The sequence below is a fragment of the Aquila chrysaetos genome, chromosome Z (assembly GCF_900496995.4).
Source record: "Aquila chrysaetos chrysaetos chromosome Z, bAquChr1.4, whole genome shotgun sequence".
Taxonomy (NCBI): Eukaryota; Metazoa; Chordata; class Aves; order Accipitriformes; family Accipitridae; genus Aquila; species Aquila chrysaetos.
This window is the reverse complement of record NC_044030.1, coordinates 13,521,714-13,549,333: the sequence shown is the minus strand read 5'-3', so window position 1 is coordinate 13,549,333 and position 27,620 is coordinate 13,521,714. Positions and strand designations below refer to the sequence as shown.

Genomic DNA, 27,620 nt, shown 5'->3' with positions numbered 1-27,620 from the left:
GGGACGCGGAGTCTCACCGCCTCGCCCCCGCCCCCCGCCGGCGTGCCCCGTGACACGTCTTCCGGCGCGCCGCTGGGCAGTTTCCGGTAGCGTTGGCGGCGGCGGGGATAGTTGCTGTGTCAGGACAGCTCGGCGGCCTCCCGCCATGGTGGGCGAGGGCGGCGCCTACCGGCTCCGCTGCTCCCTCGTGGGGCACGGGCAGGACGTGCGGGGCCTGACCCGCGGCCTGTTCCCCCAGGGCAGTTTCGTGTCCGTCTCCCGCGACCGAACTGCGCGGCTCTGGGCTCCTGACGGGTGAGTGCCGGGCCGCGGCCCTCGTCGGCAGAGGCGCCGGCGCTGCGCAGGCTCGGGCGGCCGCTCCGGATTGTGCTTCTGCGGGGAGGAAGGGCGCGGAGGTGCGGGCGCTGGGGTCCCGCCCGTGTCCCACGCGGCCGCGTCCCCGTCCCCGTCTCTCGGGACTCTCGGCGGGGCCCAGGGAGGCGGCGGGCTTGAGCGTGGCGGCGGCAGTATGTTCGCTGGGGGCTAGGGCACTGCCGCTTGCGTGCCTGCTTTTGGGGAATGGTGTGTTTGCCTAGACAGTTAGCTGTGCGTCGGCGTTTTTAGCGTGCTTTGCAGATGCTGATAATGTCTGTAAATCCGGGCGTCTTCTCTCCGGGTGATATTAACGTCGTTTCCTTCTCTTGGTATTCGGTTCCAAAGTAATCCTGCTAAGTAACGATGCTGCATTTGTGACAGTAATGCGGTATGCTTTGAATATTTTTAAAAAGCTCTTTTTTTGCTCTTCCTGACTAGACGTTTTTGAACGTAAAATGGAACATGAACCAAAAACGATGCAGAAAATTTAAATACACAGAGACGTTGGAAAAGGCAAAAAAAGCCCCACATTATTTTCTTTGATATTCGTGTTGTACAGGATTTTCTCCTACTGGATTTTTTGTGTTGAATTGACTCAGTGAATTTTTCAGCATACCATTATGGCCAGAAGAGGTACTGCTAAGCAGTATGAATAGGAGATGGTGGAGATGTGGGAAACCACAGGACATATTTCCTCACTTGTCTATAGTTTCAAATTGTGAACTGCATTCTGAAGTTGTTAGTCATGGGTATTCTTTCCACTGCCTTCCAGTGAAACAGAGATAATTGGCAAATTTGCCTGAATGCTCACATGTGTGTTTCAGTTGATCTCTGTAGCTCTGCAATTGAGGGGGAGGCAGACTAATCTCATTAAGTGTGTCATCTTAAATCTGTCATCACAAGGGGAAGAACTTGTTAAATTGCTTAGAAATTTATTGCAGGAAAGGAAGTCATCTTCAAACCCACAATTTTTGAGGGCCCTGTGAGGAAGACACAAGTAACTTAAGCAGAGTCATAGCATCAGTAACGATTATCTCTGCTTTGAAGATTCTGGGATTACAGTAGGTAGGCTTCAGTGGGTAAGCAAACTACTGTATGTTAATTGTGTTATTTAAATTTTACAGGAAGATATGTTACCTTCATTTGTTCTCAGTACCTTCAGCAGAGAAGACGTTTTAGAATTTAGAAGAGTATCATGACTCCCCTACATATTCCAAGCTTCCCAAACATTAAAGTATGAAGGAGGACAGTGTGATACGATACATTATGGGTTGTTTGGTTGTTTTTTTGGGGGGGGGCAGGGAGATAAACACAGAAGGGGAAAAAAAACCCCCAAACCAAACAAACACCACAACAACCCAGACATTTATTGCGTGGGGATAAGCAGCTTTTTCTAGTTAGTGCTGTTACTATTGAGGCTGGATTGTGATGAAGTTATAAGGGTGCTGCTTGAACCAGTTATAATTATGTAATAATTAAACCTCTACAGTGCTCCTAATTAAGACTCAGTGAATAGATTTGGTAGGCAGTAAACTTTCTTCATTTACATGCTCTGTTATTCTAGGGTGTATTGGGATACATATTTGAGTCTTGAGACAGCAAAAGATTTTGTAAAGGTAAACCGTAACTACTTCTGATCAAATTGGGCATAGTGTTTACCAATGAGGAGGGGAAACCAAAACTAAGTCCTTCCAGGCCTACCATTACTGAAAAACAAGTGGAAAGCTTTAAATATTGCTTACTGGGTTGGAATGCTGGGATATAGTTTTTCTCTTAAGTTTTTCATTCTTTCTAGGTCATCCACAGTATTTACATAGCACAACGTAAGCATAGTTATTAATTCAAGAGTTGGAGTATAACACATCTGTTGTAATTCAGTGCCTCAGATAAGTACTGTTTCTGTCATGACTTTGAACTGATTATCATATATGTTTAGTCTTAACAGGGGTTTTACTGAAATGCACTGTATGAGTGGCCACTCAAATTTTGTATCTTGTGTGTGCATCATACCTCCAAGTGACCTCTATCCTCGTGGGCTGATTGCAACTGGTGGCAATGATCATAATATTTGCATTTTCACAGTTGACAACCCAGCTCCTCTTTATGTCCTTAAGGGTCATAAGAACACAGGTATGTAGTAATTTTATTTTGGAGTTTGTTTCATAAAAGTTAATGTGATTTGTTAGAGGAGAAATTAAGTTGAAGTGACAAAACTCAATTTTGATTTCTTTGGCATTTAATGTAGCAAACTATTTAATTATGGCCTCTGCAAATAGGTTTTTATAATCTCAGTTCATGCAGTGACAGTTCATTGAACTTCCAATTTACACTGATGAATGCTTGAGCCTTTACTGTATATGTGAACACATGGCAATTTACAGAATGATTATCATTTTGCCAAGAGTTGCATTTTTAAGAAGCAGTTAATTTAGTTCTCCATGAATTAAGCTTAGTTTTTATGTCAAAGTTGATAGAAGTAGAAAAAGTCACCTTCCTAAATAAAAAAACTTTCACTGCCCATTTTGTTACCTAGATGGGGATCTAATATTAATTGGTGCTTTAAATACACAGTAAAGGCTAAAAGCTCATGGCAGAAAATTCATCTCTCTTTAGTCAGGTCACTGCAACATGTGACATTAAACCAAATTTGTATACCTTTTCTTGAGCTATATGATGAAAGATTCAGCAATTTTCATATTGGCATACTAAGTTTTTCTTTTCGTGAGCTGATCTAGTATTTAGTAGACCTTTGAACAGTCTAATCATGTAATTTTAGGGTGTCAAAAATAAACATTTCAAGTCTTGGAGGTTTTGGGACTTTTTTAAACTGTATTAAAGAATGGTTGTGGAGATGTCATGGTTTAACCCCAGCCAGCAACTAAGCACCACACAGCCGCTCACTCCCCAGTGGGATGGGGGAGAGAATTGGAAGGAAAAAGGTAACACTCATGGGTTAAATTAGGAACAGTTTAATAGAACAGAAAGGAAGAAACTAATAATTATTATAATAACAGTAATAAAATGACAATAATAATAATAATAAAAGGATTGGAATATACAAAGCAAGTGATGCACAATGCAATTGCTCACCACTTGCCAACCGATGCCCAGTTAGTTCCTGAGCAGCGATCCCCCCAGGTCAACTCCCCCCAGTTTATATACTAGGCATGATGTCGCATGGTATGGAATATTCCTTTGGCTGGTTTGGGTCAGCTGCCCTGGCTGTGTCCCCTCCCAACTTCTCGTGCCCCTGCAGCCTTCTTGCTGGCTGGGCATGAGGAGCTGAAAAAATCCTTGACTTAGTATAAACACTACTTAGCAACAACTGAAAAAGTCAGTGTGTGGCCAACATTCTTCTCATACTGAATCCAAGATGAAACACTATACCAGCTACTAGAAAGAAAATTAACTCTATCCCAGCTGAATCCAGGACAGGAGACCAGTTTGAAAATACCCTGGACTGCTAAACAGCACCTAAAATTTATTTTTATATTATAAACTTCTTGGCTTTCTCTGAGAAAGAAAATAATGTCACTGTGTAAGGAGGCATGGAATAGTTATGTACTTCATCAGAAACCTGGGATGGATGAGTAGTTAAAATAACATGTGATATGCTCCCTCCAGAGGTGTAAAAAGGGATAAGGTATTCTAGACAAGTTATAGATTCCCCTACAAAGAAGTATTTGTAGCAATTTTTACAGTAATGTTTTACAGTAAAACGTTAAAAAATGTAAAATTACATTAACTGTAAAATCTGTTTTAAAGTGCAGAAAAAGTAGGGCATGACAAGTGACAGGGTAGAATACTGTCCAGTTCTCACTGTGGAGCCACAGAAGCAAGACGTATAAGGCCATACTTTCCTTTTATGAATGACTACATGGACAGGGTACTCTCTGTTTTTCACTTGGCTGTTTTTGTAAACTGATTAGTAAACCATATTAGCACCGTGTGTTTTCAGTTTTATGCCTGACTGTTACTGGAGCATTTGCAGATTATCTTTTTGCTAAATCTTTAAATGTCACCACAATTTCTTGGTAGTAGTATTTTTTGTATGAAATCTTGCTTCTTGAGGACATAAATTAATACATGTTGATGAAATCTTGGCTTTCTCCGTAATCTTAAAACTAAACCTTTGCATTAATTCTGTGTCTTGACTAGTTATCTAACCTGCTTGTCAATGTACTCTAGTCTGAGGAGAAGAGATCTGGTACTAAGGGAAACTTAAAAATATGAATGGCAAAAAGATGTGAAATTTTGTAATCTAAAGTAAAGAGATTTTTAAGCAGCTCATTTCTAGGTTGCAGTGCAACTATAGTGCCACTTAATTCTTCCCCAACTCCTCAACACTAAATATGCTACTAATACCAAGGAAATCTCCTTAAATAAATCTCTTTAAATTGCTGGCATAAGATTGGTGGCAATGCAGGAAACTTGTCAGTGCTGATTTGAACGTTCATTGCAGTTTGCAGCCTTTCATCTGGGAAGTTTGGCACATTATTAAGTGGATCATGGGATACAACAGCCAAGGTCTGGTTGAATGACAGATGTATGATGACATTACAGGTATGAAGTACCTCTACGTGAATATAAAATAGGGACTCTGAATTTGATTCTGACAAGTCTAACAATGTTGGTTTTTTGCAGGGTCACACAGCTGCAATATGGGCAGTGAAAATACTTCCTGAACAGGGATTAATGCTAACTGGTTCAGCTGACAAAACTATTAAACTGTGGAAGGCAGGCAGATGTGAAAGAACATTCACTGGTAAATGTTGCTGCAGTTGGTAATTCCATCAGGGTCATCTGCTCTTTTAAAAGGAAAAAAAAATTAAACCCGCACAAAACCGTAGATAAATTGAACCACTTTTAGGCCATATTTTTAAAGTTTCTCAAGTTGTATGCCCAGAAATCTCATCACTTTTAAAAGAATTAGATTTTTTTCGCTGAATAATGAGCAATTCACTGCTGCTTATTTTTTTTTAAACTGCTTCCATAATGAAGATTGGTTGCCAGGATTTAGATGTGAGCTAACTAGAAATGGTATACTGCTGCTAGTGGAACGAAAAGCCACATTAAGTTTTCCTTTCTTTTCTAAAGGACATGAAGATTGTGTGAGAGGTTTAGCAATTCTCAGTGAAATGGAATTCCTTTCCTGTGCTAATGATGCTAGTGTTCGAAGATGGCAGATCTCTGGCGAGTGTCTGCAGGTGTATTATGGACATACAAATTATATATACAGCATCTCTGTCTTCCCTCATTGTAAAGGTAAGATTACTTTTGTGACTCTTACCCAACATTCTTCCAAAATGAAATTACAAGGTAGGCATTCTGTAGTTCTGTGGAGCTGCCACAACTAAAGAACTCAGGTATCATTTAATTTACTACTTCCCTTTAGTGTAAATAGTTAAAAAAAATATTGTGATTGACTGTAAATCACACCTCCAGCAGAATTGCTCTGACTGTAGGTAAGATGAAAGGTCCTGGGTTAGGCCTAAATGTAAGGCTTAACTGTGAAACTTTGCTGAAGCGATAGGCAAAACTATCATCTAGGTTGCCAGCTCTATTTCATCACAGTTCCAGAGTACTGAAATGGTAATGCGTGGCTTATCAGTTTGAGATAATGTAAATTTAGGTACTTCCACAGGAAATTTTCAAAGTACATTATAAATAGTTTAGGTTAAGAATTTCATGTGTGTGGCTTAATTGCATTTGTTTTCAGAGTTAGAGGTTTAAAGATTAAGAACTAGCTGTTGCAGACAGTTGCAGAAGAAATTCCAAGTCAGTGACCTTTGTGTGGTGTATGGGACGCTTGCGTGTTTGTTCAACAGGTAAAGTGCATGTATATTAGTGTTGTGGTTTAACCCCAGTCAGCAACTAAGCACCACACAGCCGCTTGCTCACTACCTGCCCCCGGTGGGATGGGGGAGAGAATCGGAAGGGTAAAAGTGAGAAAACTTGTGCTTTGAGATAAAGGCAGTTGAATAGTTAAAGCAAAAGCTGCACATGCAAGCAAAGCAAAACAAGGAATTTATTTACTACTTCCCATCATCAGGCAGGTGTTCAGCCATGCCCAGGAAAGCAGGGCTCCATCACATGTCACAGTTACTTGGGAAGACAAATGCCCAGACAAACTCCAAACATCCCCCTCTTCCTTCTTCCCCCAGCCTTTTATGTGCTGAGTGTGACATAATACCATGTGGAATATCCCTTTGGTTAGCTGGGGTCAGCTGTCCCAGCTGTGTCCCCTCCCAACTTCTTGTGCACCCCCAGCCTTCCTGCTGGTGGGGTGGGGTGAGAAGCAGAAAAGGCCTGGACTTTGTGTAAGCACTGCTCAGCAGTAATGAAAACATCCCTGTGTTACCAATGCTGTTTCCAACACAAATGCAAAACAGCCTCATACTAGCTACCATGAAGAAAATTAACTCTATCCCAGCCAAACCCAGCACAATTAGTGTATGTGTATGTCATAAATCTCTTATGCCTTAAAATTTCTCATTGAGGAGTTTATAGACTTTTGAGAGTGCTTAATGCATGTTTCCTGAAAAAGCAGGCCTACCTTGCGAAAATCTGAATTTAAAACAAATGTGAAACTGTGCAAGTACAGTGTAAGCTAAACCAGTGGTGGTTACAAAATTGTTCAAAGTTCTTTTTTTAAACTCTTGAAAGGAGGAAGGAATCTTTTGTTTGTCTTGAGCATAATTTCATTCCCTGTCTGGCTGTTTAGTCTGCAATTTATGCACTTTTTTTTTTTTTTTTTGAGAAGACAACTATGCAGTGGCTTTCTTTTAGCTTTCTTCTTGCAATTGAGAGACATATTAAATTGTAGAAAGGTTCTTTCACTGTTCTAATTTTTAGGTACCCAGTTGCAGAATGGTATCCAGTATTACAGTACACTAAAAATATGCATTAGAAGTTTTAAATTTTTTTTTTTTGTCTTTTCAGATTTTGTAACTACTGGAGAGGATAGATCTCTCAGAATCTGGAAACAAGGGGAATGTGCTCAAACAATCAGACTCCCAGCTCAGTCTGTATGGTGCTGCTGTGTGTTAGACAATGGTGACATCGTAGTTGGTGCAAGGTATCCAGGTTTTACTCTTAGCATATTTTTGGATCTAAATCTTCAAACCCTTGATGAAATTGAAAGCATAACTTTGGATATCAGTTTCATCTATATTTAAAAATACAGCCATCAAAGTGTGTGTGTGATTAAATTTAAACGTCATTGTTTTGTTACGTGAATTGCAGAGGTAGAGTGAGTTCTTTGTGAATGTGGTAAACCATGAACAGACTGAGAATGGGCTTTTAACTACTGTATAAAGAACCCTTTTGATAGGCGTATCCTACCTTGATTTTAAAATTATACTACAGATGGGGTTACCTGCTTAAGTCCTTCTCTGGGTGTTTTTAGCATGAGAGCTAATTCCTTTCATAAAAATAATTGGGACGGGTTGTTAGAAATAAAGATGTTTTCTCATGACATAGAAGTCACCATTGGAATGTATGTAATCATTTTGACATTTAAAATAGTATTTGTTTGGATTTTTTCTCTCCATTCAGTGATGGAATTATAAGAGTGTTTACAGAGTCTTTAGAACGTACAGCAAGTGCTGAGGAGATTCAGGCTTTTGAAAATGAGCTTTCCCAAGCATCCATTGACCCTAAAACTGGTGACTTAGGAGATATTAACGCTGATGACCTTCCTGGAAGAGAACATCTTAAGGATCCTGGTAAGTTACTGTACTTTTGTCATGTTAGAGAAGCCTCCAAATCTTGATTCTGAGGTAATGAAACTTTCCATAGTTTCGAAAATTAAGACTTTGATCACTTTCAATAGAATTGCTGAAGAAAACACCTTGATTTTGCTCTACTATCCTCTCATTGATTCTTTTGGAGGCAAGACTCTAAGTTTAAAAAAAAAAAAAAATAATTTGTAGACTAAAATGGTAAAAAATATTTCTCTTATGAGATAATTTAGAAGAAGGTGGAATTCAGGCTGCTGTAGTGTGTTCAAGATGTTTTGGATCTGTTACAGTATCTGTGCCAATAGTATATAAGACAGTTAACGTAATCTGCAAAAGGGCTACTGAATGTGGAATTTCTTTCCTAAAAGAAAAGTAGATGCAAAATTTCTGCTTTAGCTTTTGGCTTGAAAAATAGTTTGTCTTGACTGACTCAGTTCACGCTTTCCAGGTACTTGGGAGATTACTGAGAATACAGTGGAAGCAGTGGTAGTTAAGATTACTCTTAAATAGACAAATAGTTTTTCAAATAGACAAATAGACAAGGCGAAGTAACCAGTGACCTCAGTACTTGGCTCTGATCAGCAAGTGGCATAAATCTTACAATCATATGAAGCTTTCCATCTTGTTAGATCATGGGAGGATATCACCCTTCTTGATTGTCATCTCCCTGGGAAAATGGTAAATTTTTGAAATACTTAAGGATGGTTTTGCAACTTAGTCTGGTGGCAGATACTATTACCGTAACCGTAAAATGCTATTGTCAAGATTTCTGCTATTCTTGTTGCAACATGTAGTAGCTAGTTACTTCCTGTGCTGTTGTCCTGGTTTCAGCTGGGATAGAGTTAATTTTCTTCCTAGTAGCTGGTATAGTGTTATGTTTTGGATATAGTATAGGAAGAATGTTGGTAACACACTGATGTATTCAGTTGTTGCTCAGTAGTGTTTATACTAAATCAAGGAGTTTTCAGCTTCTCATGCCCAGCCAGCAAGAAGGCCAAAGGGGTATTCCCTTAGGCATGGGATGTCATGCCTAGTATATAAACTGGGGAGAGTTGGCCGGCAGGGATCACTGCTTGGGAACTAACTGGGCATTGGTTGGCAAGTGGTGAGCAATTGCATTGTGCATCACTTGCTTTGTATATTCCAATCTTTTTATTATTGTTGTAATTTTATTGTTATTATTATCATTATAATTTTCTTCCTTTCTGTCCTATTAAACTGTTCTTATCTCAACCCATGAGCTTTACTTTTTTTTTTCCCCAATTCTCTCTGCATCCCACTGGATGGGGGGTGGGGATTGAGTGAGTGGCTGCGTGGTGCTTAGTTATCATCTGAGGTTAAACCATAACAGCTGTGACTTTAAATGTTGGTGAACTATCTTTTCATCTTTAAATTTGAGGGCTATTTGAAGACTTTTTTTCTCTCCTAAAGCAAATCATATTCTTGAATATGTTCAAACTCTTAAACACTCCCGTCTACAGGAACAAGGGATGGACAGACACGGCTTATTAAAGATAATGGGAAAATAGAAGCATATCAGTGGAGTGTTAGTGAAGGAAGATGGATCAAGATTGGTGATGTTGTTGGTTCTTCTGGAGCCACACAACAAACATCTGGAAAGGTTTTATTTGAAGGAAAGGTATATGCACACTTTAACTGGTTTTATTCCTTCCTAAGTAAAATGCTTAATTTCCCATTAAAAATTTATTCCAGTCTTTGCTTAGATAAAATATAATTTAGAAAGTAGGTATTTGTTGGTACTTTTTTGTCATCTTTGATCTATTAAAACTCAGGGGTAGAAGTATAGATAAGTACTACTTGCTTTATTACTTTTGAAACACATTTTGTAAATTCAGCAAGCCAACGGAGACAAATTATTTTGGAGAGAGGTAAACTATTAGTAGAGAAACAATCAAGTTCTGTAGTATTTATTGCTAATACCTTGAAAAGTTACTTTTAACTTCCTTTCCAAAGGAAGTGAACTGTACATTTTATAATGCAAGGCTTACCTAAAATATTAAGTACCAGGCTTTCTGTACCCCTTTTCTATAGTAACTTTTGAGCTTAAAGACAGATAAGGTGAAAAACACTTCCTTTACTGACACATACATAGAAAAGTCTGTCTAGTGCCATCGCAGAAGGCATGCCTTTGAGATACTGATTTTATCTCTCACGTTGTTTAAAGAAACCCAGGAATTTGTTGTTTTCTAGTATTAGAGGTGTGCTTTTAAGACTGAAGTTTTTTTCAGGTATCTGACTGCCCTATAGCTTTGCAGGCAGCCAGAGCTGTCCATGAGAGTTACCTGATGCATTTGTGTATCTGCACACGCATTATCACGGTATGTTGTTCTACCCTGCTCTTCTTGAGGCACAGAATTCTGGAAAACACAGGGTATGGTTTAAGTATGGTTTTTTTTCTTGCAGCCTGTGTAGGAGAGTATTATTGATACAATCTGCAAGTAGCAGTATCAAATTTTTTAAGCTTAGCCCTGGGCCATTATTATTCTGCATTTGGTGCATCCTTATGTAAAAAGTGCTGACAAACTTCCAATTTGTTTTTATTTTTATTCTGCTTAAAGGAGTATGACTATGTTTTCACTATTGATGTAAATGAAAGTGGGCCTTCCTACAAACTGCCATATAACATCACTGATGATCCTTGGCTGACTGCATACAACTTCCTGCAAAAGAATGACCTAAATCCTATGTTTCTGGATCAGGTGGCCAAGTTTATTATGGACAACACTAAGGGGCAAACACTGTTGAGTACAAGTGCTCAATTTTCAGATCCATTTACAGGTAAAAATTTTAAACTTAAATGATGACATCAGTCACTCCTCCCAGTTTTGTGTCATCAGCAAACTCGCTGAGGGTGCACTCTGACCCATCTTCTAGATCATGAAGATGTTGAACAGGACTGGATGCTGTACTGACCCCTGGGCTACACCACCAATGACTGGCCTCCAACTAGATGTTGTGCCACTGATCACCACCCTCTGGGCCTGGCTGTTCAGTCAGTTTTCAGTCCACCTCACTCTCTGCTCAGGCAGATTTCAGTGTTGTAGCTCCTGCACTTCTTGTACAGGGTTTTCATGTCCTCAAATGATTGAGGGCAAGGCACAGATAGATCTGACAAGAAAAACACAAAAACTTGACAAACTTCTGAAGTATTTGTCAGAACAAATCTTCAACAAAATTTTAATCAAGACAGTTGTATTTTTCAGTCTAGTCTTTTTTTTCCAGTGGAAGAAAAATCCACTTTTCATATTACTGTAAGAGGTGGCCAGGTGCTGTTAAGGCACTTAATAAAATACAAAAGTTTAGCTAGAGAATGAACTGCAACTGAGTGAAATACATAAATAACCCTTTTTCAGGCAGGAAATGGAACTAGAACAAGTTAATTACTCATAAGCTGAACCATGTTAATCAATTACATCCTGCTTATCACATTTACAAAATAAACCACTCTTACTTCAACTAGTTTCACAAAGATGAAGTTAGGAATAAAATGTCATTAAAACAATTGAGCTAAATCTTTTTCTTGCAATGAACTAGAAATGAGAATAGAGGCTAATCAGGTTCAGATGCAACTCATGGAGCTGCAGTAATGTGAATTTACGCATATACTTTTGATTTGGCTGTGTCCGCATATGTAATGTGTATGGCCCAGAAAACAAATTTCTGACCTCAGATAATTAGGAAGAATTTGTTCAGCATCAGGGGACTTCTGTGTGGTAGGATCAGATTTCTTATAACACCACAATAAACAATAAGATATATTTGTTGTTTGGCTTTATTTTTGAGCTGCTTCTGTCTGAAAAGTATTGACATTTTAATAACATCAAGCTGTGTATAGTAGTCATTGCTCTTCTTACTGTTTCACTAGGTGCTGGACGTTATGTTCCAGGCTCTTCATCTGGATCAAGTATGATGCCTGCAGCAGATCCATTTACAGGTAATGTAAAATCCATAATCTGTCATGCTAGTATTTAAGATGCATTCAGTGTTTGGCTCCAGACTACTGTTTCTTGCAGTTCTCTGTGTGGGGCAGTAGTGTGGGACAGACTGGTAAGGTGGACCCTGCTACTGTCAAAGCATGTCCAGGTCTGTTCAGTAGAGAGCACTGTGCTGTCTGGTCTGCCTCATGTCACCCTCTCTTCTACAGCAGAGGAGTAAGGTCTTAAACCTTATGTTTTGTCAAACTCTCATACACATGGCCAACACAGGAATGGGTATATTCATAAAGTTGTTTTCTTTTTTTCCTTATTCCTTTTTTCTTATTACATGCCCTTTATTGGTACCTTCCACCCTGAATTTTAGATTCTAACAATCCCTGGCATAGCTAGTTTAAAATCCTCATCAGTAGTTTAGCAAGCATGTTTGCAAAGACATTACAGCCCTGCTCTGTCAGACTTATCCCATCCCTGAACAGTAGTTCTTGCTCCTCAAAGAGGGTGCTGTAGTCATTGATGCCAAAGTCCTGCCTGCAAAACCTGCCATGCAGCAAATTGCTGACCCTGTTGATGAGTCTGTCTACTCAAGTGTTTTTGCTTTGCTGGCAGCATCAAAGAAACTCCACCTGGGCCCTTCACCCTTGCCCCCAGAGCTCTCTAATCATTCTTGATATTGCCAAGGAAGTCCTGGAGAGTATAATTGATGCCCATGTGGAAGAGTAGTGGGGTAATACTCTGAAGGCCAGGCAAGCCTTGGCAGCCTCTCTGCAGTATCCTGGCCCCCAGCAGACACCAACCTCCCAAGATACCAGGTCATGTTAGTAGATGGATGCCTCCATACGCTGCAGGAGGAAGCCTCCCACCACTGCTGCTTGCCTTTCCCCTTTTTGTGGAAGCGAGGTGCAGTCTCAGATGGCTCTGATGCATCTCCTGTTGGATGTTTGTCCTTACCAGTGCCGGGGCACTGTGCCTGTTCTGCAGGTGCAGATCTACAGGTGGAGCAGAAGCCTTTGTGCTGCTGCCAAAAGCCGTGGCCTTCAGCCTTCCCCATCTTGGCAGTCTTTCTCCATTCCTATTCTACTGTGGTCTCCAGCTGTGTCTCCTCCCTTGCTTCGTATGGCTAAGGCTGTGGTCTCTGCAAATGCAAAGACCCTGCAGTTCCTTCATGTGAGTCCTCAGTGCCACAAACAGAGTCCACCTCCCACAGGAGAGGCCACTGGTGGCCTCAGGCACAGAGAGAGGCCAGGTCTGGGCAGTGTTGCCCTCCCAGACGCTTGTCATGGGTAAAGTATCTGCTGGCTGAGGGCCTTTGCACCAGTGGGTGCCAGAGACCATGCCAGAATGCTTCCCAGCTGTGGGTCACTTCGCTTTCGAATGCCGTCATTGCCACCAGTACTGCCCTCACACATAGGCATAGATGTAATCCTTAAATTTCAGGAAGTGTTGAAGACTTTTTAATTCCTTTAGTGCAAAATAAAACCTTTAATAGTGGTGTTTGAAAACTAGTAACTAAATACAGATATGTATTACTTCTTTACCAGTGGTGGTGTTTAAAAAGCCTGATGTCTCCATTCAGGTGCTGGTCGCTATGTTCCTGGTTCAGCATCAAATGCAGTAGCTCCAGTGGGTGGGGTTGATCCATATACAGGTAAGAGATGATGCCTGCCAATGAAAAGCATCCCTGATTTTTTTGCTTAATTTTTTCCTTTGAGATGGATTCTATATTGATGCAAATTTATACTTAATTAAAAATAATGAGCAGATTGAAGCTTCTTATACTCAAAACTATTCAGAAAATAGGGATAATGGAGCCTTCTTTTACATGGAGGAATCATGCACAGCAGCTTTAAAATATATGATAGTAATCTGGTTTTGATCAACAACATAACTAGTAGGAAACCAAAAATCCTCTCAAATAAATTGATATATGTAGTTAATGGAAATCACACAATATCAGCCACTAACTCACCTGTGATTCTAGGAAATCATTATAGGTCATGATTAAAGCTTCTCATTACTCTTTCTGAAGAGATTTCAGGCTACTATTGCATGTGACATAACTTGGTCATATCTGCAAATCTTCCAATATATAAAAACTTTGCCTATTCATTATGAAAATAATCAAAAGATAAGATTTCAGGGGCAGGAGGGATCTTTGTTCTAAAATGACCCTTGTCATTTTCATGTCTTAACTGCAATACCCATTCCTATGAATGACTGTATTTAGTTCATGTAATTCAGAAATCACTGTTAATAATTTACACTTGTAAATTTTTACATGGGGGAGAACAGTTTGTGAAGGTATTGCTTTAAGCTTTAACCCTTGAATGTAAAAATAATGTAAGGAATGACAGCTCTTTGCATAAGCATTCAATTTTTTTAAAGATCCTTTTCTAATTAATGTCCAGCAGGAGAGACTTACTGGTGGGATATTGTTCTATGTCAGACACTTTGGTACACTGTTGAACTTTTCGTATTTCCTTTATGTAGGAATGGGTGCCTACCAATCAGCTGCAGCTAAAGTTGAAAATATTTATTTTCCAAAGAAGGATGCTGTCACCTTTGACCAGGCCAATCCTATGCAGATACTGGGTCAGTGTTTTAATTTCAAGGATGGTTTTATTTTTCATCTGTTTGAAGTAACTTCGCTTTTGATCTTTTCAGAAAGCTAAGTGATTTCCCATAGCTTTCCAACTGTTTCTTAGTTTTGACCTTTTAAAATTCCATTTGTCGTTTTAATGGTGCATGTATTTGAAGGCTTAGGAGTAAAATTTCACAAGAACTTTAATACAGGATATCAGTTCTTTTTTTCCCCTCAGCTTCTATCTGCTGTTGTTCGGCATCTTTTTTATCAAGCTGGTACATTTGAATACTGTACTTTTTTTTTTCACGCAGCTGCTGGGTATGCCAGTCATGCGCAATCCCTTTTTGATTTTGCTCATGAAAGTTTTAGTTCACCAGATAGCCATACAATGTAATCTATGAAGTTTTAAAGTAAGGCATTGTGGTGGGTTGACCCTGGCTGGATGCCAGGTGCCCACCAAAGCTGCTCTATCACTCCCCTCCTCAACTGCACAGGGGAGAGAAAATATAACAAAAGGCTTGTAGGTTGAGATAAAGACAGGGAGAGATCACTCAACCAATTACTGTCATGGGCAAAACAGACTCTACTTAGGGAAAATTAACTTAATTTATTGCCACTCAAACCAGCGTATGGTAATGAGAAATAAAAACAAATCTTAAAAAACCTTCCCCCCACCTCTCCCTTCTTCCTGGGCATAGCTTCACTCCCAAATTCTCTACCTACACCCCCTCTTCCCCCCCTGCCCCGCCCCCAGCAGCACAGGCGGATGGGGCATGGGGGTTGTGGTCAGTTCATCACACGTTATTTCTGCTGCTCCTTCCTCCTCAGGGGCAGGACTCCTCACACTCTTCCCCTGCTCCAGTGTGGGGTCCCTCCCATGGGATACAGTCCTCCATGAACTTCTCCCACGTGGGTCCCTTCCATGGGCTGCAGTCCTTCAGGCCCAGACTGCTCCAGCGTGGGTCCCCTGTGGGGTCACAAATCCTGCCAGCAAACCTGCTCCGGCGTGGGCTCCTCTCTCCATGGGTCCACAGGTTCTGCCAGGAGCCTGCTCCAGCACGTTTCTCCCACAGGGTCACAGCCTCCTTCGGCCATCCACCTGCTCTGGTGTGGGATCCTCCATGGGCTGCAGGTGGACAGCCTGCCTCACCATGGTCTTCACCAGGGGCTGCAGGGGAGTCTGCTCGAGCGCCTGGAGCAGCTCCTCCCCGCCTCCTTCGTCACTGACCTTGGTGTCTGCAGGATTGTTTCTCTTGCATGTTCTCACTCCTCTGCAGTTTCTGTGCCCCAGCAACTTTTTTTCCCTTCTTAAATAGGTTATCCCACAGGTGCTAATTACCATTGCTGATGGGCTCAGCCTTGGCCAGTGGTGGGTCCATCTTGGAGCCAGCTGGCATTGGCTCCCTTGGACATAAGGGAAGCTTCTAACAGCCTCTCACAGAAGCCACCCCTGTAGCCCCACCTGCTACCAAAACCTTGCCACACAAACCCAATATATTCCACCCCTAATTGCATTCTGCAATTTTACAGGTTGCAATGGTCACTTCTATATTTAGAAAGAACACTCTGCATAACAGAAAAAGAAAACAGTGTACAATATTTAGTAATTATACACATCTTTAGTAATGTTGTTATTGGCTTGTTTTCCCTCTCTTTTCCTGTGCTTTATTCCTATTCTACTATCTCTTCGTCTATATTTTCTCTACTCCACAGAATCTCTACTCTATTTGTCACCAGTTTATTTCAGTGTGTTTCTGTAGAGTGCCTTAGTACATTTAAGGGTTTTGTAAAACTAGTTTATATTCACAATGTACCTGCCTTGAAGATCTCCAAATTAAAATTCTCTTGCTTCCTTTCCTCCCCTTTATATACAGAGCTTGGAGATGTATTTGTCTAGATAGTCTGATAAGGAAACTTAAACCAAGAGATTCTGCTTTTTACAAAAAGTATACCTTCACCTTTATCCTGTTTCTTTAAGAAGGCAAGCTCTTGGCCTTAGTCATGGAATTGTTGTCCTTCAAACAGGGTTAATTTACCTGTTGTGCAAGCTGATAACACACAGAGTGGAGATATTTTCAAATTAATTTCATTGATGTACATGAATGGGTGCCGTCTCAAGACAGCACACCTTCATCTCAAAAATTCCCACATTTATATACTTAAGTAATACATATTCATTATTATTTCCCTTAATGATTGGTTCTTTCTTCTTCACCTCTCGTGTAAATTAGTGTGCAGACTCTGTCTTCTTCCTTCATTGTCATCTTTTGAGTAGCTGGTCTCATTTGAGTAGGTGGTCAACGAGTCGGTGGTCACGATGTCTCCCTGGTAAAAGGAATTACCTTTTACCTACTTCTTCCCTAATCTTGGCAGTTCCACGTGGTTATTTGAGGTTTATTGACCAGACCACAATCCATTACCTTTTCTGACATAAACATAAAGCTCCATTTTCTAGTAGTTATTTCCTAAATGCTAAATCATGTCTAGGTATTGTTTGCCTATTTAAAATATTAACTGATGGGGGCTGTATACAGGACTTCAGCAGTTCCCTGGTTATTTCAGTCATATTATACGTATTAATTGATAACAGAATCATAGAATGGTCTAGGTTGGAAGGGACCTTCAAAGGTCACGTAGTCCAATGGACCTCCTTCACTAGGTGAGCTGCTGAAAGCCTTATCCAACCTGACCTCAGACACTTCAGGGAGGGGGTATCCACAACTTCTCTGGGCAACCTGTTCCTGTGTCTCTTTCGGTTTAAAACCATTACTCCTTGTCCTGTCACTACAGGCCCTGGTAAAAAGTTACCCTCCCATCCTTCTTGTAAGCCCCCTTTATATGTTGAAAGGCCGCAATAAGGTCTCCCTGAAGCCTTCTCTTCTCTGGGCTGAATAACCCCAACTCACTCAGCCTTTCCTCATAGGAGAGGTGTTCCAGTTCTCTGATCAGTTCTGTGGCTCTCCTCTGGACCCACTCCAACAGGTCCATGTCTGTGTTGTGCTGGGGACCCCAGATGGGGGATGTGGTACTCCAGGTGGGGTCTCGCAAGAGCGAAGAATCACCTCCCTCAACCCACTGGCCACACTTCTTTTTATGCAGCCCAGGATACAGTTGGCTTTCTGGACTCTAAGTGCACAGTGCTGGCTCATGTCCAATTTTTAGCCCACCAGTGTCACATCCCAATTTCTCAGGATGATGACTCAGGTTTGCTGATTCCCAGGTCAGGATTAAGGTGAAACGACACCAGGGATCCTTCAACTCACAAAACTCAACTTTTATTCGCTCACAACAAGAATTGGCATGCTCACCACCAAAATTGGTACGCTCACAACAAAAATTGGCATGAAACCATGTGAGTAAACTGTGTAACATGTGCTAACCATACATCACCAAACGTATACTACAGGCCTTGCTTATTTGGGGATCAGTTCAGGGAAGACAAGGAGATCCCTCCCATTGAGTCACAAGGTTCAGAGTGGATCCCCTTGCTTTCTAGACTGCCTCTCAGAGAGGAGCCCAGGGGCGGCTGGATTCACTCCTAGTCCCAGACTTGGTCAGAGGTTTTATGTCTAAAGGGATAAGGTGTAGGGATTACGGAGACAAAGAGAAAGAGAAAGATTTCACCAGTCCTGAGTCCAGTGTTGGTCCAGTCAGCCAAGGGGTCCGGTCAGCTGAGGGGTCCGGTTCCAGTGGGCGCATGCATGTGGGGCTTCAGTCTCTGCCCTTCTATCATCCTTGCCCCTCCTTCGGGCAGGCACTCGAACTCATTCAGCTAATTAGGTGTCATGTGCGGTTTGTGCTTCCAGAATCTTCGGGGAAATGGATCCGTGGGCTTGGGGGTTGTTTAGGGAGTAACTTCTCCTTCCCTGCAGGAATGTGACTGTTGTTTGATCTTTGGCCATGCATGGTGAGCTGCCCTGCTCAGCATTATCAGAATGGGGAGCTAGCCTCTGGTACACCCTCCCCATCCTGTGCTGATCTGTGCTGATGCCTTCTTTTCACCTCGGGTTCCGTGCTGTGCAGCGTTCATTGTTATGCAGAGTTCGTAGTTAGGCATAACTTGCCCCACCACAATGTTTGAGATGTTAACTCTTTCAGTCTCTCACAACCAGTATCCCCAAGTCCTTCTCTTCAGGGCTGCTCTCAATCCATTCATTGTCCAGTCGGTACCGATACACGATGTTGCCCAAACCCAGGTGCAGGACCCTTGCACTTGGCCTTGTTGAACTTCATGAGTTTCACACAAGTCTACTTCTCAAGCCTGTTAGGGTCTCTCTGGGGCCTTCTGTCTGCAGTATTGCACTTCTGTGTATTGCTCAGGTTTCATTTTTTGTTGGAAAATATCAATCTTCAGTCAGCCTCATCATGTTTCCCTGAATTTTCTTGTGCTCTGGTATTTGTTTAGGGAGAAAATAAGGGATTCACAAACTAGATTTTTTTTTTTCAGGAGGTTGTCAGTAGTAAATAGATTTAGCCTCCTCTTAGTTTTGCACAGATTTTACAGAAAAATTTTGTCCAGAACTTCCTAGGAGGGAGAATGGCAAGACTGGCTTTCTTTCTGCTATGTTATAGCAAACGAGAGACTTTTAGTCTTAAAAACATACTGCATCAGTTTGTATTTGTCCAGTATTCTTGAAGGATGACCGTATTAACCACAGGCTTAGTGGGTTGTTTGGTTTTTTGAAGCTTAGAATCTGAAAACTAGGTTTACTGAGTTTTCTGCAGGTTTGTAACAGTACATGGTTAAATACACTTGTAAATATTATGGCTGGACTGGGATTTAATAGCTGTTTGGGGTTTTGGTTTGGTTTGGTTTTTTTCATAAGAGGCCCACAGTTGATTTTTGAGTGTACTATAAAACTCATAAGGGTGTACTAATGTAATGCTGCCTGCTTGTGTGTTAACTGCCATGGCCCTCATCAGTTCTGGAAGAACCATGATTGGCAGGTGCTTAATGCTAGCTCCATTTTAAGCAAATTCAGTAAATTAAAATAATTTTTCCAATACTTTGATTTTTTTAAATTACATTGAAATTTGAATATAGGACGTGGTGCAATCATATTTTGCTTATGGTACTTCAATAAGTAAAAATACAAAACCTGTGATCACACTAAGAACATACAGTTTCTTTATTGTTTCTAATACCTAATAATAGAAAAGAGCAAAAAAGGAATCATATTTCAGTTACGAAAACTAATGGTCTTGTGATTATTTTCTGCATTTTTGCCTGTATGTAGGCTAACATGATGTGAATTCTGAATCTTTGTATTGCAGTATTAGAGGGGGCTTAATAGTAGCAGTCATTGTGATAATTAAAAAAATCAGAAAATGATGAAACTGGGAAAAGTAATGTTTAAAAATCTAACACCCCCCCCCCCCAACAATTACAGTAGTTGTAACTTGTGTGTAAAGTGCTTTTGTAGTATTTCATTCAAGATATGGATTTGTGAAGCTCTAATGTGAGAAAGCCATGCCTCTTCCATTGGTTTTACAGGCAAATTAAAGGAACTTAATGGCAGTGCAACTGAAGAACATAAGCTTACAGAAGATGACTTGATAACCCTAGAAAAGTTATTGTCTGCAACATGTAACACCTCTGCAGAAACACCTACAGCACAGCAACTTCAGACTTTATGGAGAGCAGTTAACTGGCCAGAAGGTAGATACTTGCAATTATTTTTCATACCGTCATCATCAATACTTCACTATGCACCAAAAGTCTTGTTATGCTGGCTGTTACACAGTGTCTGTCGCAAAGAGTTTAACACACAAGTAGAAACCAGAAGATGATGAACAGATGCTAATAGCACCGATCAGTAGCAGGGGCAGTGGCATGAATTGCCAAACTGGTAATTGGTTGTCAGGTTTTGTTGTTGGCACAACAGTAAATGTAAAGGAGAAACCTGATATAAACATCAGTCATGGTTATTTCATTGGCAGGAGCATCCTCAAGAAAGAAGTGTGAGGCTTGTTTGGAAATAGAGCAAACTAGTGTGAGGTTGGAGTCCTAAGCTGTTACTAAATCAGAGATGAAATTATGGAGATAAATTATTAAAAAAATCTCAAAAGTAGCTCCTGTTTAATGTGGTAGAAGAGAAGTTGTTACTGAAGCTAGGTTATGTGGTTAGAACTGCATCAGTGAAATGACATTCTGAATGGATGCAAGTGGAGGTGATATAATTTCATCTGATAATGTACCATTGTCAGCACTAATGGATTGGAAAGGCTATTGTGGTTGTTACTCCACATTCTGGAAAAAAATGGATACATTGCATATACAAATATCTAAACATGCAGTTAAAATAAACTGCTTTCTTGAAATTGCAGTTGAAGATTTATTAATGGGAAGAATATTTTAGTATTAAAAATTCATGTTCATTATATAACATCACTTAAACTATGTTTTGCACAGCTGGGAGCTGTTGATGGCTAATGTCTTCATACCTTTCAGGCTCTTTGTACTGGACAAAGCATTAATTCTCAAGATTCTGCATATCTACAGGAAAAACTTCTCAATAAATAGCTAAGCAGGTTCAGCTTTGATTTGGTTATAAGTATGGGATACTGATAGCAGACCCAAGGAGCCAGATGTATTTGAAATTTGGGAAAGTGGAGGGGAACTACTGAATGAACTCTCAGTTCAGTTTCCTTACAGTGATTTCCAGCTGATCAGTTGAGGACATCTTTTTTTTTTTTTTTTTTTTTTTTTTTTCAATTTGCAAATCATGTCTGAGAGTTGAAGGTAGTCTAAAATTTTTTTACTCATTTTTCTTTCTGTAAGCAATTTTGTAGCTATACTAAACTGTAAGATAGGGAATTTGGACAAAGGGAGATGCTGCCTGTGTAGGGGCGTTCAGAGACCTTTTTGGATTAGTTACCATGGTTTGTGTTGCCTTCAGTGTTATAAATTAGAGCTTTTAGGAAAGATTGTAAGTTTTTTTTTTTTTTTTTTTTCTTTTGGCAAAGCACTGTGTTTATCCTAAATTCAGGAGTATGGTTTTTGTGATTAACTGAAGTGTTACTAGAATGGGTTTGTCAACACTTGTCTTTAGGAATTTCAAACAACTTGTGCTTTACCTGAATCTCTTTCTCCAGGATACTGTTACTGTCTGTTCCCAAAGCTAGGGGTTTAAGAAGGTCTGTATCTGAAAGAAACTCACCAGCACATTTGCATATAATGCAATATTAATACTAAAATATTTTTTTGTTTTGTCTCTTAGATATTGTCTTTCCAGCCCTAGACATTCTTAGACTGTCTATCAGGCATCCCACTGTGAATGAGAACTTCTGCAGTGAAAAGGATCATGTACAATTTATCATCCTTCTCCTTAAATTTCTGAACCCCAAAGGAAAGCAAGCAAACCAGCTGTTGGCACTTAGAGCTCTTTGCAATTGTTTTGTCAGCCCGGCAGGCCAGAAGCTTATGATGGAACAAAGGGATGAAATAATGACACAAGCAATAGAAATGAAATCGGGCAATAATAAGAACATCCACATTGCGCTTGCCACGCTGACGTTGAACTATGCTGTGTGTTTACTTAAAGTCAACAACATTGAGGGCAAAGCTCAATGTTTGTCAGTAATCAGCACAATTATGGAAGTTGTTCAAGATCTTGAAGCCATTTTTAGACTGCTTGTGGCTCTTGGGACGCTAATCAGTGATGATACAAATGCTGTGCAATTAGCTAAGTCTCTTGGAGTTGACTCTCAAATAAAAAAGTATGCCTCTGTATCAGAACCAGCTAAAGTAAAGGAATGCTGTAGGTTTGTTCTTAATCTGCTGTAATTGTTTTTTTAGCACTTGGGAGACAGTGTATGCAGAAAAAAAAGATGCTTTTATTCATATTTTATGACAGACTATAATTGAGAAAATACTGTGGATTAATTACACTTGATTTGTTGCAAGATACAGATCAAATAAAACTTTTTACATTGTTTGTCATTTGACTGCTTTTCTGAAGTCTGTAGTGCACAGGATCTTTGCAAGAAGTCCTTCTGACATAGCTCCGATCAAAATAGATCACCAAGAAGTCAAACAATCTCAGTACTTAAAAGGTCATCTAGATGGAAATGTAGGAAGCAGTTGATTCAGTGACTGTCAATTCTGACACCCACATCAGCCACATTTCTACATTTCAGCAAAATGAGTCTTTCTTGACCGTGCTTTTTGTCAGTAGAGAAGGGGCCCTGAGAACTGTTAAGTTCAATGGTGCTTTTCACGAGCTTGTTCGTTAACGTTGCTTAATATTAACTCTTGTCAAATATCCTGGTAGGGAAACAGCATTTACCTAAAATTTTCCGTCAGCTTTTTTCCCAATTCCTTTTTGAAACCTAGCTGTTTTATGGCTCTTACTGTTTTTAACCTAGAACTTAGGTGACTTTTTGAGGGGTAGAATCTTTAACTGCCATATAGATGTCGTGCTTCACTGATAAGCGAGTATCTTGTAGCTTGTAAAATGGCTTGAACTTCTACAAAAGCTTTTACATGACTTTTAACTTTTAATGACAGGAACACTCCACCAGTTGATAGGAAGTGTCTTAGTCTGAAGTATGTTGTAAAATATTAGATGATTTTAAAAACAAGTCATTTTGAAGAGTGGGAGAGAAATTTACGTGCAGTGAACAGATTGAGCAGCTGAAACTGGAAGAGGCTTCCTAGGGAGATGGTCAATGCTCCATGCCTGTCAGTATTTAAGAGGCATTTGGACAATCCCCTTAATAACATGCTTTAACTTTTGGTCAACCCTGAAGTGGTCAGGCAGTTGGACTAGATGATCACTATAGGTCCCATACAACTGAAATATTCTATTCTAAACTGTACAAATGTAAAGTCAAGTTTTATGAAGTAGCTTTAACATAACAACTGTGGTGACTGCGAAAAGGGAAAATAATATTTTACAGCTAATCCAGTAGATCCAAGATGTTCAGCTCAAAAGGGGAATATTATTTCCTACAACTCCTGCAATTGTTACACTTTGATTTAGACTTAAGATGAAGTCAAGACGATCAATGTTCGTTACATTTTTCATTAGATTAACAGAATAGAAGATATGAAAAAAAAATGGGCAAGCTTTTCTGGCATGTGAGTTCATCATCACATGATATCCGTCTGCCTCATCTGTGCCAGATGTGAAGGATTTTGTGACCAAGACCTCTTAACTTTTTTTGCTCCATCTAACTGAACTGTCTGAATTACTACATTACTTCCAGCAAACCCTGTTTCTCTGATCCTTAGTTGCACACTTGTACTGTTACACTTCAGATTAACTTTGAGATACATATCCTCACAGTCTTGATTATGGCCTTAGTCACAGGTTTTCTCATTTGATCCCTTGCAGGTTCATGTGTAAGGCAGTCCAACAGGTTATTCAGGATTTACAGTGCTTAACAACAGATCAACCCCTTCCTGAGAAAACATCTAAGAAGCTACCTTTAGGAAACATGTCTGTGAAATAATGTGCCTGTCTCTTGAATTTTGGTTGCCTACTATACAATTGTTCTTGAAGCTTTAGCTTTTTAATGTTGTGCTCTTTAACTGTGTTTGTACATGTGCTATTTTAAGACATTTATACTCGCCTAACATTTTGGTTTTGTTATTGTGGGATTGCTTTGTTACAGATTACCTCTCTACGTGAAAATTGTCATGAATTTCCCAGACCAAAAATTAATGTTTAAATTAATAAACATACTCTGTTAACTCCAAGAAATGGTATATTAAGAGATTACAAAATTTACTTACATTTGCAGGGAAATGATGGGGCACAACAAAAAATACTTCATTTGGGCACTGCAGCACTGCATGTTAGGCAAGATACACAGAGCAGGCCAGGAATATTTGGGTAGAAAGACAGCTGCTGCTACAGGGTACTGTGATACCTGACCATTCCATGATGTAGCGTTGTCTGAGGGAACAGAGGGCGTGGGGGACATTGGATTCCATCCCCACAGGAATTGTCCTTGGAGGGTCCCCACAGAGACATGCAGTGGCGGCATAGGCAGTGGAGGTAATGTGTAAAGGAAGTAAAGAAAAAAAAAAGTACAACACATAGCAAGATCTTACAACAAGTTTGGTTTGGTTTTTTTTAATTGACAAGCATCATGGCATTCTTAGGCCGTCATGCATTTGTGCAGTAGCTTTCAGTAAGGATTTTCCCAAGCTAGCAAAACTGTACGTTGCTAACACAGGTTGAGTGTGAAAAAGGGAGAAACATCTTTTACAACGCACTGGACTTTTTTTTTTCTGTCTTCTGACATAAAACAACTAAATATACTCTTTTTGTCAGTATTATCTTGAAAATGACTAATTGCTATTGCTCATTTTAGATGACACTGTTCTAAAACTCTGTTGTGGTACACGTTGAGCATGTGTGTACATAAACACACAGATATATTTGTGTACTACAAAATCTGCTGCTGAGATCACTACCAACTAGAAAACCTTAAGGATGTTACCAGGATGAAGTTTCTGTTTTAGTGAAAGGATGTTAAACCTGTGCCTGGGAAACATGCCAGACAGGTCCATGGGGTACAATCTTTCGAGACCAGAGACGTAGAAAACAAGTATGTGCCTAGCACAGAAGTCAGAGCTGGCTTGCTATCTACAGCAATAAACCTCAAATACATTGATCTGAGTGCTAAGTGCTCCCGATTCATCAGGGAAATAGTAAAAGCATGTTAGAGATTTCAAGACCCCCTTGAAGAGAAATTGTGTCTTCTGCTAAGAATTCAAAGCTGCTCAGTAGATGATACAATTCTTTTTTTGGCATCTTTTTCTAAGCTAGAATGGAAGCCCTTAGAAAGAACAGCAAACAGCATGTAGTAGCACTTCACATTAAACCTTTGTTGTTAAGCCTGCCTTGGGTTTTATGAAGTGCAAGTACTTGGGATCTACTTACACCAGAACTCAGCATACAATATAAAATGCCTTACTAGGGAAATGAATGAGGGATCAAAACTGACTTAAGTCAGCACCAACTGCTGTACTTGCCAAGACAAATGGAGACTATAGTCACATAACCTGGGACACATGAATCACAAGATTTCTGTAATGTTTATTATTACGATGTACCTTGCTCTCATCAGGGCCTGACCTTAAGCAGACTTTAAAAACTACCGAGTCATGTTCAGGTTGCAGACAGAAAAAGACTAACTTCAGTCTGCAAACCTATTTCATTAAAAGCACTGTACATTGAGCTATACATTCATGAATCATTGGATGCAGTCACTTCTCTGTAACATACTATGCTAAAGTAATCTACTATGGAAGAGTAGTCACACAGATAAGTACTAAAGAGGTACCTGTAAATGCTTTAGGAAATGTTATAACCTTCTGGTTCCAAGTGTGTGAAGTTTTTTTGTATAAAGAACAGATGATAGTTAGGTAGAAGGGATACTTCTAACCCTTTTGAAAACACAATGTCAACCACTGTGTTACCTATCTGGCCGCTGCGCTTTTGATCACCGCTAGCTTTCTACAACTTGCATTTGGTGGACCTCTACCTAAATGGGGTAGCACCACGAATGCTGTTTGAAGACCCAGCACAACGTGGAATATATCAAACTGGAAGGCAACATGTTTGAATCTGGGAAAAAAAAACCCAGACCCAGAAGAAAGACAAATGGACACTGTGGTGCATTAAATAAAGAAGAAAGTTGTTGCATATCTCTGCACAGAAAAGGAGGTTCTTCATGCAAATTCCTTCTGTGTAATGATGGGCACTTGTTTACCCTGGTCTTTATTTTCGGCTAACTCTCCTCTTTAATTGGCATTTCGCTCTGTAGCTAATCTTGGTGTTGCTGGCTGAAGGCCGATCAGTGTCTTACTGAATTGTACAGTGCCTTTAACGGGCTCCTCTGCTGTGATTCCTAGTTGTTTGCATCCCATGAAAAATTTGCATCCCATGAAAAATAGTGCGTGTCACACTTACGCAATACTCATGAAATAACACAGGAAAGCTGTGATTTCCTGTTGACATTAGCATTCACTGGGATATGGATGTTTGATTTTTTTATTATGGATATTTCCATGCTTGCACCATTCCTAATGGAGCATGTCTCTAGAAGATAGCAATACATCCACCAAATCATTAAGGACAAATTTCTGGGGCAAAACGTTACCCAAGAACCAAGTTAAGGTGTTTACTGTGATGTGTAACCTGTTGCTTAAAGCTTCATACCAGGGGCTTAGAACAGCAGCTCTAACTATTTTTAAGCACGTCTGAGAGGAGACTCTCTGGGACAAGAGAGAATTAAGTCGAATGTCTCTCTGCTGGGCAGACTATGTGGACTATAGCAAAGACTGGAATGAGACTAGTCAAAGCAGCATTAAAGATTCCCCCCACATCACCCGCACTCTGGCAGAACATCTTACAGATCTATTCAGATGTTTTGCAGGTGCCGCTGAGCGCAAAGGCAGTGTCACCTGGATAATGTAGTTTGCTGGGATTTTATGTCATCTACCTCGGACAGGACCTCTGGTTCCGAAGAGCTGCCAAGGGAAGAGAATGGAGGCCCTCACGTTGTTGAAACCGGCTGAAAGCCAGGGAAAGCCGGTCAGGATTAAGCAGTAATTAAGGAGGATCAAAGGCACTTGTATAAACGGGTATCGGATTGCCTACGTCTGGCAAGAGTCTCATTCCCACCTCGGTACCCGAATTAAAACGCGCAGCACAATTAGGGCAGCATCCCGAGACCACTCCAAACGCAGCAGGCGGGACGCCCAGCCGCTGAGCGGCTGCCGCCGACAGCCGCAGCCGGAGCCCGAGGCGGGGGAGTGGCTCGGCAGACAGCGGCCGGTCAGCGGCGCCTCGCAAGACTCCCGGGGGGCGAATCCGGGGGCCGGGGACCACCCGCTGCCGGCGGCGGGGGCGGCGGCGGGGGGGCGCGGTCCCGCGGGGCGGGGCGGGGCGGGGCGGGGCCGGGCGGGGCCGGGCCGGCCTCACCGCTAAGGGACGGCCTGCGGCGGCTCCTCGCCGGAAGGGGTGGTGC

General features: G+C 40.7%; 1 protein-coding gene and 1 long non-coding RNA gene across 5 annotated transcripts; one reads left to right on the top strand and one right to left on the bottom strand.

Moving 5' to 3' along the window:
- Positions 1–75: 75 nt before the first annotated feature.
- On the top strand, positions 76–22,570 carry PLAA (phospholipase A2 activating protein). Of its 4 annotated transcripts, XM_030003409.2 has the most exons (15): positions 204–294; positions 1,296–1,433; positions 2,291–2,484; positions 4,817–4,917; positions 4,999–5,119; positions 5,452–5,619; positions 7,297–7,432; positions 7,912–8,081; positions 9,578–9,735; positions 10,676–10,895; positions 11,983–12,051; positions 13,626–13,697; positions 14,540–14,641; positions 20,128–20,292; positions 21,854–22,570. In XM_030003409.2, the coding sequence occupies exons 3-15, from the start codon at positions 2,313–2,315 to the stop codon at positions 22,417–22,419; spliced, it is 2,220 nt and encodes a 739-aa protein (XP_029859269.1). In that variant the 5' UTR covers positions 204–294; positions 1,296–1,433; positions 2,291–2,312; the 3' UTR covers positions 22,420–22,570. The 4 variants fall into 4 exon arrangements, with proteins under 4 accessions (XP_029859268.1, XP_029859269.1, XP_040976546.1 ...); XM_030003408.2 differs by lacking the exon at positions 1,296–1,433 and having other exon boundaries at positions 76–294; XM_041120612.1 differs by lacking the exon at positions 204–294 and having other exon boundaries at positions 1,302–1,419.
- Positions 16,828–27,546, bottom strand: LOC115336455. The gene is made up of 3 exons (XR_005931506.1): positions 27,055–27,546; positions 18,258–19,023; positions 16,828–16,958 (listed from the first exon to the last, which is right to left on the bottom strand). It is a non-coding gene; the product is annotated as an uncharacterized LOC115336455 (long non-coding RNA).
- Positions 27,547–27,620: the final 74 nt, after the last annotated feature.

What these genes read in the sequence shown, in the direction of transcription:
- PLAA (XM_030003408.2), top strand. Translation starts at nt 146, where the DNA reads ATGGTGGGCGAGGGCGGCGCCTACCGGCTCCGCTGCTCCCTCGTGGGG. An exon ending in TAAGGGTCATAAGAACACAG is followed by an intron (nt 2,485 to 4,816) that starts GTATGTAGTAAT and finishes CGTTCATTGCAG; the next exon opens with TTTGCAGCCTTTCATCTGGG. An exon ending in GACATCGTAGTTGGTGCAAG is followed by an intron (nt 7,433 to 7,911) that starts GTATCCAGGTTT and finishes CTCTCCATTCAG; the next exon opens with TGATGGAATTATAAGAGTGT.